Raw genomic sequence first — 14,111 nt, forward strand, 5'->3', positions numbered from 1 at the left:
TATAAAGCAAAGCCCCTTTTCTGTGCCCAGTTCCTGACCTAGAATCCCAACCCCACAAGGTTTGTCCATATGGTACGTGTGCAGCAGACAGGACTTTGTACAAGGTGTGTCTGTCAGAGACCCAGATCCCAGCCTTTTCTTGGGCAGGCCAGACCCGTGCTTGTGACCCTGGTGCACCACCACTTATATGGCCACATTTGCACTAGTCTGACTCCTTTGTTTCTTTTGCCCAAGCAGATACCAAACAGAGTCCTAACGTATTTATAGATCTTCCCTCAACCTTTGTTGGCTCTTCACTGCCAGACCCACCAGAGCTCTCCTTGCCTTCCACTCTGGGAATCTGGCAGGCCCTTTGTAGGATCCGGCTCCCACGTCTGCCATCTCTAGAATGTGCTGAGCCTTCTAAATCCTGCTTGCCTCCCCCACTGTGCCACATTTTGGGCTTGGCCTCCTGACTTCGCCTTATTCAGTTTCCAGAGGCCCCACTTTCTGTTGCTGCACCAGGGCATGGGATTCTGGCATCAAGCTTTCCAGGCTGGCTTTGCTGCCTCATCTGCAGCCTCCAGAGTGCACTGCAGAGTGACCTTTCCAAATGGCCATGCAAACACAGGTACCAAAGACTAGAGGCAGGGGCCCAGGGGTCCTGGAATCTGTCTTCAAACTATTGTTTGCCCCTCATGTAAATCACCAGTGTCACCTTGCTTAGAGGTTTTTCTGACACTGTTTTAGGAGTTTCATCTTAATGTGAAAGCTTCTTAACAGAAAGGGTATGTGAGGAACCCTTTTAAAATAAAATAAACAAGATGTTGATGAGTTCTCCATTTGAATTGGTTTAGTTATGTGCTGTTACCACAACTAGGTCATCCACAAAGACTTTGAGGATAGAGGAATAGGAGGTGGTGGTGGTGGTGGTGGTGGTGGTGGTGGTGGTGGTTGTTACGGAATATCTCTTTGTCACCCAGGCTGGAGTGCAGTGGTGCAATCTCAGCTCACTGCAACCTTTGGCTCCCGGGTTCAAGCGATTCTCCTGCCTCAGCCTCCTGAGTAGCTGGAATTACAGGCACGCACCACCACACCTGGCTAATTTTTGTATTTTTAGTAGAGATAGGGTTTCACCATGTTGGTCAGGCTGGTCTTGAACTCCTGACCTCGTGACCTGCCCACCTTGGCCTCCCAAAGTGCTAGGATTACAGGCGTGAGCCACCGTGCCCGGCCAGAAGTTTTTTGTTTTTGTTTTTGTTTTGAGAGGAGTTTCACCTTTGTTGCTCAGGCAGGAGTGCCATGGCGTGATCTTGGCTCACCACAACTTCTGCTTCCCTGGTTCAAGCGATTCTCCTGCCTTAGTCTCCCAAGTAGCTGGGAATTACGGGCACCTGCCACCACGCCTAGCTAATTTTTTGTATTTTTAGTAGAGACAGGGTTTTACTGTATTGGCCAGGCTGGTCTCGAACTCCTGACCTCAGGTGATCCGCCTGCCTCAGCCTCCCAAAGTGCTGAGATTACAGGCATGAGCCACTGTGCCTGGCTGAGGATAGAGGTTTTGAATGCTTAAGAAAAGTGAGCTGGGCACAGTGGCTCACATCTGTATTCCCAGCACTTTGCGAGGCCAAGGCAGGTGAATCACTTGAGCTGAGGAGTTCAAAACCAGCCTGGGCAACACGGCAAAACCCTGTCTCTACAAAGAATACAAAAATTAGCTGGGTCTGGTAGCGCATTCCTGTAGTTCCAACTACTTGGGAGGCTAAAGTGGTAGGATCACTTGAGCCCCAGAAGTGGAGGTTGCAGTGAACCAAGATCATGCCATTGTACTCCAGCCTTGGGTACTAGAGCAAGACTCTGTCTCAAAAAAAAAAAGAAAACGTGATTCTGTATATTCCTACATATTTGTATTTGCATGCCTAGACCATCTGAGGAAGTATACCCAAACACTAGTTATCAGTGGTTGCCTCCCAGAGGAGAATGAGCCCCAGGAGGATGAGGGAGGAAGAGAAAAAAAAAATTTTTTTTTTTTTTTTTTGAGATGGAGTGTCGCTCTGTCCCCCAGACTGGAGTACAGTGGTGCAATCTTGGCTCATTGCAAGCTCCACCTCCGGAGTTCATGCCATTCTCCTGCCTCAGCCTCCCAAGTAGCTGGGACTACAGGCACTCACCACCACACCCAGCTAATTTTTTGTATATTTAGTAGAGACGGGGTTTCACTGTGTTAGCCAGGATGGTCTCAATCTCCTGACCTCATGATCCACCCACCTTGGCCTCCCTAAGTGCTGGGATTACAGGCATGAGCCACCATGCCCGGCCGAAATTTTTTACTTACAGATACCTAAGAAGAGTAGGTCTCATGTCTCGGAACCAAGGAATGGATCCAAAATGGTCCCTAAGCACTTAGGAAGCAGCTTCTGTGCTTAGTAGGCAAGCCCTAACTCCGGAAGGTCTTTGGCCCGAGGCACATAGCTTAACCTTTGTGTGGGCCCTTTCCTCATTGTCACAGGCAACCAACCATTGGCATGCTCTCTCCTAAGCCCTGTTCCCTGGTCTTCAATGGAATGCATCCAGATGGATGTGTAAGGTTAGATTCAGTCTTGAGAGTTTTGGGACACTTTTTTCATAGGTGTTATTGGTAAGAGGAAGGAAGAGACTAGAGGCAGGGGGTCAGGGGTCCTGGAATCTGTCTTCAGACTATTCCTTGCCCTCGTCTAAACCATGAGCGTAGCAGCCTTGGCTTGTGGAAATTGTATGACTTAGTTTCCCAGTGGTTGATATGGCCAGGACCCAATGTCACAGCCGCTGTCTGACAGGCCCCTCAATGTACAGGTAGAAGTCTAATTCTCAGGCTCTTGCTCAGCTGACAGTGCCGATGGTGGTGGTAGTGGTGATGATAGATTGTATTTCATGGATTCTTACTCTCTGTAGGCCCTATGATAAGCCTAGGTTTTATTGATAACCTAGAGTGATGTATTACGGTTCCTGTCTTACAGAGGAAGATATTTGGTGTCAGAGAGAAAGTAGAGCAATTTGTCTAGAATCACCCATTAGTAATTAGCGGAACTCAAAATTCAAACTCAGGTTCGCCTGGCTCTAAATGCCTTAATATTTACATTATGCTAGCTTTTCCCATAGAGGAAGAAGATAAATAATACTAAGTCCAGGCCAGGCGCAGTGGCTCACACCTGTAATCCCAGCACTTTGGGAGGCCAAGGTGGGCAGGTCACGAGGTCAGGAGTTCAAGAGCAGCCTGACCAACATGGTGAAACCCTATCTCTACTAAAAATACAAAAATTAGCCAGGTGTGGTAGTGCGCACCTGTAATCCCAGGTACTCAGGAGGCTGAGGCAGGAGAATCGCTTGAACCTGGGAGGTGGAGGTTGCAACGAGCCGAGATCGTGCCATTGCACTCCAGCTTGGGCAACACAGTGAGACTAAAAAAAAAAGAATATAAGTCCTATGTTTAAGTGCCATCTGTGTAATTCAAAAGAACTTTTTTCATTTTTTTTTTTTTTTTTTTTTTTAGTTCAGAGAAGGGGAGAGAGCAGGGTGGCATGAGGGGAGGACTAGGATGGTAAGATGTTAAGAAAGATTTGAAGGAAGGCCGGGCGCGGTGGCTCAAGCCTGTAATCCCAGCACTTTGGGAGGCCGAGACGGGCGGATCACGAGGTCAGGAGATCGAGACCATCCTGGCTAACACAGTGAAACCCCGTCTCTACTAAAAAAAAAAAATACAAAAAACTAGCCGGGCGAGGTGGTGGGCGCCTGTAGTCCCAGCTACTCGGGAGGCTGAGGCAGGAGAATGGCGTAAACCCGGGAGGCAGGAGCTTGCAGTGAGCTGAGATCTGGCCACTGCACTCCAGTCCGGGCGACAGAGTGAGACTCCGTCTCAAAAAAAAAAAAAAAAAAAAAAAAAAAAAAAAAAAAAAAAGATTTGAAGGAAGATGTAAACTTTACCAAAATTAAAAAGTAAAGGGGGTAAGTAGGGGGAAAAGGTGCAGAACAGTGTAATGTGCCACTACTTGTGGAAAAAATTATACTCAACACTTTTGTATCTACTCAGCAGATCTTCTGGAAGAAGAGGTAAGAATCTGATAACTGCAGTTGCCTCCAGGGAAGGGAATTTAGGTGTCTGGAGAGGAAAGGAATTATTTTCTCTGTGAACCCTTCTGATATAAATTAGATGTTTGTCACCTCCAAATCTCATGTTGAAACATAATCCCCAGTGTTGAAGGTGGGGCCTAGTGGGAGGTGTTTGGGTCATGGGGGCAGATCCCTCATGAGTGGCTTGGTGCTGTCCTTGTGATAGTGAGTGAGTTCTTACTCTGAGTTCACAGGAGACCTGGTTGTTTAAAGGAGTGTGGCACCTTCCCCACTCCTTCTTGCTCCTGCCCTCACCACTGTGATGTGCTGGCTTCCAGGCCTTCTACCATGATCTTAAGCTTCCTGAGGCCTCCCCAGAAGCGGATGCCAGCACCATGCTTCCTGGAAAGCCTGCAGAACCTTTAGCCAATTTTCTTTATAAATTAACCTCAGGTTTTTCTTGACAGCAACCCCAAAATAGCCTAACACACTTTCTATATGTTGTGAGTTTTGCCCTCAGTAACTGAGTACATCTAATTTTTTTAACTAAACACTTGACTGAAGTAAACAGTATCAGTATAGAGTCTTCATTACTGAATATTCATTACTTAGGATTCTGCAATTACAAGGTCACTTAGGAAAGCAGAAGTCTCCATAATTTAGAGATACTCACTTAAGAACTAATCATTTATAAAACTACTCTCGCTGGGCACGGTGGCTCACGCCTGTAATCACAGCACTTTGGGAGGCCGAGGCAGGCGGATCACGTGAGGTCGGGAGTTCGAGACCAGTCTGACCAACGTGGAGAAACCCCATCTCTACTAAAAAATACAGAATTAGCCTGGCATGATGGTGGATGCCTGTAATCCCAGCTACTTGGGAGGCCGAGAGGCTGAGGCAAGGGAATCACTTGAACCCAGGAGGCAGAGGTTGTAGTGAGCTGAGATCACACCATTGTACTCCAGCCTGGGCAACAAGAGCAAAATTCCATCTCAAAAAATAATAATAATAAATAATAATAAAACTACTCTATTAGTAAATGGGTTGGTGATGAGCATTGAATCTTTTTTTTTTTTTTTTTTTTTTTTTTTTTTTTTTTTTTTGAGACGGAGTCTTGCTCTGTCGCCCAGGCTGGAGTGCAGTGGCCGGATCTCAGCTCACTGCAAGCTCCGCCTCCCGGGTTCACGCCATTCTCCTGCCTCAGCCTCCCGAGTAGCTGGGACCACAGGCGCCCGCCACCTCGCCCGGCTAATTTTTTGTATTTTTAGTAGAGACGGGGTTTCACCGTGTTAGCCAGGATGGTCTCGATCTCCTGACCTCGTGATCCGCCCGTCTCGGCCTCCCAAAGTGCTGGGATTACAGGCTTGAGCCACCGCGCCCGGCCGAATCTTTTTAAGTATAGAATTATAACACCTGTGAGAATTCTATTACAAAATAGAATATAAATGTTGAAAACTTATGTATGAAATTATATTTTACAAAAAATTAGCAGAGGAGAGATACTCTTTACATCTTTCAGAATGGGAGATTGATAAAGTTTAAAGCCATTAAATCAAGTTATAAAGGGTTAACTATACTCTTTAAAGATATAAAAGTGACCACTAGAGGAACTAAAATTGCTAATGAAGCTAGGTGCAGTGGCTCACGCCCACCAGTAATCCCAGCACTTTAGAGGAGGCCAAGGTGTGAGGGTCACTGGAGCCCAGGAGTTTGAGACCAGTCTAGGCAACAAAATGAGACCCCATGTCTAAAAAAAAATCAAAAAATTAGCCAAGCATGGTGGCTCACGCTCCTGTGGTCCCAGCTACACAGGAGGCTGAGGCAGGAGGATTGCTTGAGCCCAGGAGGTCAAGGCTTCAGTGAGCCACGTTTAGGCTACTGTACTGTAGCCTGGGCGACAGAGCAATACACTGTCCCACAAAGAAAAAAAAACACACAAATATAATATGTAGACTTCCTTTGGTTCCTGATTCAAAAATTATTAACTGTAAGAAAACATTTATAAGAGAGAAATTTGAGGCCGGGCGCCGTGGCGCAAGCCTGTAATCCCAGCACTTTGGGAGGCCGAGACGGGCGGATCACGAGGTCAGGAGATCGAGACCATCCTGGCTAATACGGTGAAACCCCGTCTCTACTAAAAAATACAAAAAACTAGCCAGGCGACGAGGCGGGCGCCTGTAGTCCCAGCTACTCGGGAGGCTGAGACAGGAGAATGGCGTGAACCCGGGAGGCGGAGCTTGCAGTGAGCTGAGATCCGGCCACTGCACTCCAGCCTGGGCGGCAGAGCAAGACTCCGTCTCAAAAAAAAAAAAAAAAAAAAAAAAAAAGAGAGAAATTTGAACACAGACTGGATTTTTTTTATATTAAGGAGTTCATTATTAATATTTTTAGAGTCCTTGTATTATGGAAATACATGATGAAGTATTTTTGTTTGAAATCATTGGATGTCCGGGATTGACTTCAAAATCATACAGCAAGGGAGGCGGGGATAAGCTGGGTGGAGTGTAGATGAAATACGATTAGCTGAGTATTAGTAGTTCCTGAAACCAGGTGATGGGAGTTCATTCTGCTAGTTTTCTAGTTGTGTATGTGTTTGAAATTTTCTACAATATTAAGAAGTACAGCTGGGCGCGGTGGCTTACACCTGTAATCCCAGCACTTTGGGAGGCCGAGGCGGGCGGATCACGAGTTTGGGAGTTCAAGACCAGCCTGACCAACATGGAGAAACCCCATCTCTACTAAAAATACAAAATAAGTTGAGCATGGTGGCGTGCACCAGTAATCCCAGCTACTTGGGAGGCTGAGGCAGGAGAATTGCTTGAACCCAGGAGGTGGAGATTGTGGTGAGCTGAGATTGCAACATTGCACTCCAACCTGGGCAACAAGAGCTAAACTCCATCTCAAAAAAAAAAAGTAAATAAAAATTATTGAATAACAAAAATGCAAAATAAAAGATCTTATATATACACTCTGATTGTAACTGTGTTAAAAAAGGAATGAATATGGAAGGGGTATCATAATTATCTTGGAGTGGTGAAGTGTGGTAAGTTTCCTGATTTCCAAATTCTCTGTGGTCCTGTGAATTTTACTTCTGTATTTTCACCAAAAGGTTGGTTGGGAGTGATCATGGCCCACCCTGCAACCTCTTCTTACATGGGCCACACTTTCTTACCACATTACCATGTAAAATCTGTTAGCATTTATCTCGGAATCATGTGACTCCCTGTGCACAGTGTCTTGGCTGTGCACTCTTTGAGGATATAATGAATAGCCCCAATATATGGTGAGTTTTCAATAATTATATTCTGAACTGGTGAAGGTAAATGGCACCAGTTCCTGATGATGCTAAATACAGGGGATGTGGAAAGGCCCTTTGACTAAGAACTCCAAGTATCAGCCAGATATCAGAATTAAAATAATAGAGGAGGCCGGATGCGGTGGCTCATGCCTGTATTCCCAACACTTTGGGAGGCCAAGGTGGGCTGATCACCTGAGGTCAAGAGTTCGAGAGCAGCCTGGCCAACGTGGTGAAACCCCATCTCGACTAAAAATACAAAAATTAGCCAGGCATGGTGGCGGGTGCCTGTAATCCCAGCTACTCAAGAGGCTAAAGCAGGAGAATTGCTTGAACCCTGGAGGCGGAGGTTGCAGTGAGCTGAGATCACACCACTGCACTCCAGCCTGGGCGACAGAGTGAGACACCGTCTTTTAAAAAAAAAAAAAAAGAGGAAGTTAGGAGGTTAGGAAGTAAGGCAGCTACAGACTTGAAGCTATTCATTCCAAGAGGTGGCAGTGCCGGGAAACTGGAAGAGAATGATAGCTGTGTATGTTGGTGTTGGGGTGTAAGAGTTGTCTCCATCAGGAGACTACTGGAAGGCATGATTAGGGGATGGACCAAGGGTCCACGTTTGTGTGAGCCCTCACCCCTAACCAGGACTGTGAAGGCTAAACTGTCCTTGGTTTTATTCACAGGCCTGGTGAGTAACGTGGTATTCACCAGTCACACCATGGAGCAGCGGCACCCTCTCCTTGTTCAGCTGCAGAGCCTCATCAGGGCTGCCAATCCTGCCGCAGCCTTCATTCTTGCAGAAAATGGGATTGTCACCAGGTAATCTATACATTCACTCTGCAAGACCAGTTGCTTTCTCAGATACAGCACTCTATCTGTGGCCCAGAGTCTTTCTACTGTATCTAATACCTAAACATTTGGAGAAGTCAGTTTTTGAACCAGGTATGGTGGTACACACCTATAGTCCCGGCTGCTCGGGAGGCTGAGGAGAGGAGATCACTTGAGTCCAGGAGTTGGAGGCTGCAGTGAGCTATGATTGTGTCACTGCATTCCACAGCCTGAGAGACAGAGCAAGACCCCATCGCTTAAAAAAAAAAAAAAAAAAGGCAGCCTGGGCACAATGGCTCATGCCTGTAATCTCAGCATTTTGGGTGGCTGAGGTGGGAGGATCTTGAGTCAGGAGTTTGAGACCAGCCTGAACAATATAGTGATACCCCATCTCATTTGTAAAAAGAAACAATATATTGGGGGGAAAAAAGTTTTTGAAGTGCTTTTGATGCTGTATAAAAATTGCCGAGAAGACTCCATTGTGTACCGTTTTGAGGCATTTTGTTTTGATATATTCACATTCTCTTCCATTGAAGGATGGTAGCCAAGATTCTCTTAACATCCTTGTATTGAAGTGTTTGAGAAATGGCATAGAGAATGTAGAGAAGGGTCGGATGTGGTGGCTCAACCTGTAATCCCAGCACTTAGGGAGCCCAAAACTGCTTGCAGGAATTCAAGACCAGCCTGGGTAAAATAGTGACACCCTGTCTCTACCAAAACAGTTTTTTAAAAAAACAGCCAGCAGGGTTGTTCATATCTCTAGTCTCAGCTACTCGGGAGGCTGGGCGGGAGGATTGCCTGAGCCCAGGAGTTCAGGGTTACAGTGAGCCATGATCACACCATTGCACTCCAGCCTGGGAGAAGTAGTGAGACTTTGTCTCTTAAAAAAAAAAAAAGCAGGCCGGGCGCGGTGGCTCAAGCCTGTAATCCCAGCACTTTGGGAGGCCGAGACGGGCGGATCACGAGGTCAGGAGTTCGAGACCATCCTGGTGAACACGGTGAAACCCCGTCTCTACTAAAAAATACAAAAACTAGCCGGGCGAGGTGGCGGCGCCTGTAGTCCCAGCTACTTGGGAGGCTGAGGCAGGAGAATGGCGTGAACCCGGGAGGCGGAGCTTGCAGTGAGCTGAGATCCGGCCACTGCACTCCAACCTGGGCGACAGAGCAAGACTCCGTCTCAAAAAAAAAAAAAAAAAGCAGCCGGGCACAGTGGCTCACGCCTGTAATCCCAGCACTTTGGGAGGCCAAGGCAGGCAGATCACGAGGTCAGGAGATGGAGACCATCCTGGCTAACACAGTGGAACCCCGTCTCTATTTTTAAAAATACAAAAATTAGCCAGCCGTGGTGGCGGGCACCTGTAGTCCCAGCTACTTGGGAGGCTGAGGCAAGAGAATGGCATGAACCCGGGAGGCAGGGAGCTTGCAGTGGGCCAAGATGGCGCCACTGCACTCCAGCCAGCCTGGGCAACAGAGCAAGACTCCATCTCAAAAAAAAAAAAAAAAAGGTAACGTAGAGATATTATCTCTTTACTTCATGGACTTGGGTTCAAATTACAAACTAAAAAGAGAGAATTAGTTTGTATGTGTACACACATATATAAGGAGAAAACACCTGGTTATGTAGCCGTTTTGTTTGCTCAATTTGGGTAAAAGGTTATATACGTTTTTATATAGTTTTGACTTTTGAACTCTGTAGATATTTTATGTATTCAAAACTTAAATCAAGGAGGGAAAAAACTAAATTAAATACAAACTAAAAACAGTGAATCTAGGCTGGGTGCGGTGGCTCACGCCTGTAATCCCAGCACTTTGGGAAGCTGGGGCAGGCAGATCACGAAATCAGGAGATCGACCATCCTGGCCAACATGGTGAAACCCTGTCTCTACTAAAAAAAAATACAAAAATTAGCTGGACGTGGTGGTACATGCCTGTAATCTCAGCTACTCAGGAAGCTGAGGCAGGAGAATCGCTTGAACCATGGAGTTGGAGGTTGCAGCAGTGAGCTGAGATCACGCCACTGCACTTCAGCCTGGTGACAGAGTGAGACTCAGTCTCAAAAAAAAAACAAAAAAAAAACCTATATGTATATGTGCAACAACGGCCATATGTCAGGTGTGTGTAAAAGGACACCTGAGGTCAGGAGTTTGAGACCAGCTGGCCAACATGGCGAAACCCCGTCTCTGCTAAAAATACAAAAAATTGGCCGGGTGTGCTCCGGGCACCTGTAATCCCAGCTACTCAGGAGGCTGAGGCAGGAGAATTGATTGAACCTGGGTGGTGGAGGTTGCAGTAAGCCAAGATCACGCCATTGCACTCCCAGCCTGGGCAACAAGAATGAAACTCCATCTCAAAATTAACATAATTAATTAATTAAAGTAAATAAATCTATGTGTATATCAAAGTAATAACCACACCATAAAAAGTATTTAATTCAAGTAACTTTTGAACATAATCCTCTGCTGGAACCCTGGTTCTAAACAACATCACTGATTGAAGAGAGGAGATTATGAATATGAAATGGGGAAGATGAAGAAAAACCCTTCAAATATTTATTTTATTTTATTTAGACACAGTCTTGCTCTGTCACCCATGCTGGAGTGCAGTGGCAACGATCTCAGCTCACTGCAGCCTCCACCTCTTAGATTCAAGCGATTCTCCTGCCCCAGCTTCCCTAGTAGCTGAGATTGCAAGTACACGCCACCATACCTGGCTAATTTTTCTATTTTTAGTAGTAACAGGGTTTCACCATGCTGGCCAGGCTGGTGTTGAACTCCTGACCTCAAGTGATCCACCCACTTCGGCCTGCCAAAGATCAAATGTTGATTTGAATTGGAGATTCAATATAAATTGATTATTTTTAAAAATGTGTATTTCCTACCACTTTCCTTTGAAAGGGACCAGAATAGTAATACCACAGTTGCAGCAAATACCCTTACCTCTGTAGCTTGGTTTCTAAGTACCAGTCCCCACTGCAAGGTATCAGGACTCCTTGGAGAATTAGCTGACTGCGTGCCAGGTCAAGGAAAGTACAAGGTAGGCCTGGTCCATTTTATGCCAATAAAGCGAGGAAGTACTCAAAAGATTAGTGGAAATATATCAAAAGGATATGGGAAGTAGCTTAAGAAGTTCCTGCTAGTCTAATTTGGGACAATTTGGGGATAAGAAAGAACCATGATAATACTGGAACTATGGATTATAACACATGGAATAAAATGTGTGTCCACAGTGATCCTCAAAAACGAAGCGGGGGCCAAGCACAGTGGCTCACACCTGTAATCCCAGCACTTTGGGAGGCCAAGGCAGGTGGATCACCTGAGGTCAGGAGTTCGAAACCAGCTTGACCAATATGGTGAAACCCCGTACCTATTAAAAATACAAAATTAGCCAGGCATGGTAGCGCATACCTGTAATCCCAGCTACTCAGGAGGCTGAGGCAGGAGAATCGCTTGAACCCAGGAAGCAGAGCTTGCAGTGAGCCGAGATCACGCCATTGCACTCAAGCCTAGGTAACGAGCGAAATTCCATCTCAAAAACAAAAAAAAGTGGAAGGGGACAGGATCGCAAAGCCCTTTATAGAAGAATACCAAGTAAATAAGGTTTGATAGAACTAGAAAATAATCGGCTGGGCGCAGTGGCTCACGCCTGTAATCCCAACACTTTGGTAGGCCGAGACGGACAGATCACAAGGTCAGGAGATCAAGACCATCCTGGATAACACGGTGAAACCCTGTCTCTACTAAAAATACAAAAAATTAGCTGGGTGTGGTGGTGGGCACCTGTAGTCCCAGCTACTCAGGAGGCTGAGGCAGAAGAATGGCGTGAACCCGGGAGGCAGAGCTTGCAGTGAGCCGAGACCACACCACTGCATTCCAGCCTGGGCAGCAAGCGAGACTCCATCTCAAAAAAAAAAAAAAAAAAAAAGAACTAGAAAATGATCGTTTTATAACCTTCAGTCTAATACAGTATTTGATTTAGGGAACGATCGATGAATGCTAAAAGCACTAGGTGAAAGACTGTGGAAGAAAAAAAAATATTACTAGTCGTGTACTGTGTAAAGTATCACTCCATAGACTACTGACTCCTTACAAAGGGGGAAAAATACCTTACAATGGAAAGTTCTGGTATACCTATGTTGACCAAATGATGAAATTCCGTGAGACCAGTAATGGGACAAACTGATACCCAGTACCTCCTTGATGTGATGCAATGGGAAGGATGCAACACCACCTGGGTATTAATCTCCAAAAATGCATAACCTGAATCTAATTACGAGAATTAGAAACAGACAAATCCAAGTGTGGGACACAAAAGCTCTCACATGTACTCTTAAATATCAACACCATGAGAATCAAACAAACCAAAAGATAGAGGAGCTGTTCAGATTAAAGGAGAATAAAGATTATAAATTTAGGCCAGGCGCAGTAGCTCACGCTTGTAATCCCAACACTTTGGGAGGCCGAGGCAGGTGGATCACCTGGGGTCAGGAGTTCGAGACCAGCCTGGCCAACATGGCGAAACCCCATCTCTACTAAAAAAATACAAAAATTAGCTGGGCATGGTGGTGGGTGCCTGTAGTCCCAGCTACTTGGGAGGCCGAGGCAGGAGAATCGCTTGAACTCAGGAGGCGGAGGTTGCAGTGAGATGAGATCATGCATTTCACTCCAACCTGGGCAACAAGAACAAAACTCTGTTCAAAATTTTAAAAAAAAAGGAATGTATCTGTATATCAAAGTAATAACAGACACGTGCCACCACGCCCAGCTAATTTTTGTATTTTTTTTAGTAGAGATGGGGTTTTACCATGTTGGCCAGGCTAGTCTCGAACTCCTGACTCCAGGTGATCCGCCTGCCCAGCCTCCCAAAATTCTGGGATTACAGACGTGAGCCATCTTGCCCAGCCTAGTGTATGATTCTTGATTGGATTATGGACCCTCCCCCACCAAAAAGGGGAAATTTGAAAGTGGATGTATGTTCGTGCTTCTCCAACTCTGTTGTGCATATGCATCTCTAGTGGAGATCTTGTTGAAAATTAGTTTCTGGTTCAGTACATCTGGGCTGGGGACTGAGGTTCTGCGTTTCTAACAAGCTCCCAGGTGATTGTTGGGAGCCAGTAAATTCCTTGCATGTGATCATGATACTGTAGTTCTGTAAGAGAATGTCCTTGTTCTTGGGAGATGCATACTGAAGTATTTAGGGGTAAAATATCATGATGAGTACAACTAGTTTTCATTTGGTTTGCCAGAAAAAAAAAAAAAATGCCTGTATATATTTAGGGAACATGAAGAAGAAACAAAATGTGCAGGTTAAGATTGACAGTCCTGGCCCAGCACAGTGGCTCACGCCTGTAATCCCAACACTTTGGGAGGCTGAGGCGGGCAGATCATGAGGTCAGAAGATCGAGACCATCCTGGCGAAAGTGGTAAAACCTCATCCCTACTAAAAGTACAAAAATTACCTGGGTATGGTGGCATACGCCTGTAGTCCCCGCTACTCAGGAGGCTGAGGCAGGAGAATCACTTGAACCCGGGAGGCGGAGGTTGCAATGAGCCAAGATTGCACCACTGCACTCCAGCCTGGGCGACAGAGCGAGACTCCGTCTCAAGAAAAAATAAAAATAAAAGATTGACAGTCCTAATTCATCTAGGTCTTTTCTGTGTGTTTTCAAAGGAATGAAGACATTGAGCTGATTCTCTCAGAAAATAGTTTTTCAAGTCCTGAGATGCTACGATCTCGATATTTAATGTATCCTGGCTGGTAAGTATCATCATTGAAAAATAACTAAGATTTTTTTGTAAACCCAATGATTTATTTATTTATAGAAAAAAAAAGGGAGAAGGTGAAAATACCAGATGTGCTCTGCAAGGATGACACATGGCAGCTGGCACGGCCCGCCTATCCAGCAGCTACTGGCCTTGCCAGGAGCCCAGTG

At 45.8% G+C, this 14,111-nt stretch overlaps 1 protein-coding gene across 2 annotated transcripts in view; it reads left to right on the forward strand.

Moving 5' to 3' along the window:
- C13H20orf194 (chromosome 13 C20orf194 homolog) overlaps positions 1–14,111 on the forward strand; it is a 168,672-nt gene that overhangs the window by 138,970 nt on the left and 15,591 nt on the right. For both annotated transcript variants that reach the window (XM_010378967.2, XM_030914275.1), the window contains exons 30-31: positions 8,038–8,173; positions 13,850–13,936. In XM_010378967.2, coding sequence (XP_010377269.2) covers positions 8,038–8,173; positions 13,850–13,936 — 223 coding nt within the window. The remainder of the gene's footprint in view (positions 1–8,037; positions 8,174–13,849; positions 13,937–14,111) is intronic.

The sequence above is a fragment of the Rhinopithecus roxellana genome, chromosome 13, assembly GCF_007565055.1.
Source record: "Rhinopithecus roxellana isolate Shanxi Qingling chromosome 13, ASM756505v1, whole genome shotgun sequence".
Lineage (NCBI taxonomy): Eukaryota > Metazoa > Chordata > Mammalia > Primates > Cercopithecidae > Rhinopithecus > Rhinopithecus roxellana.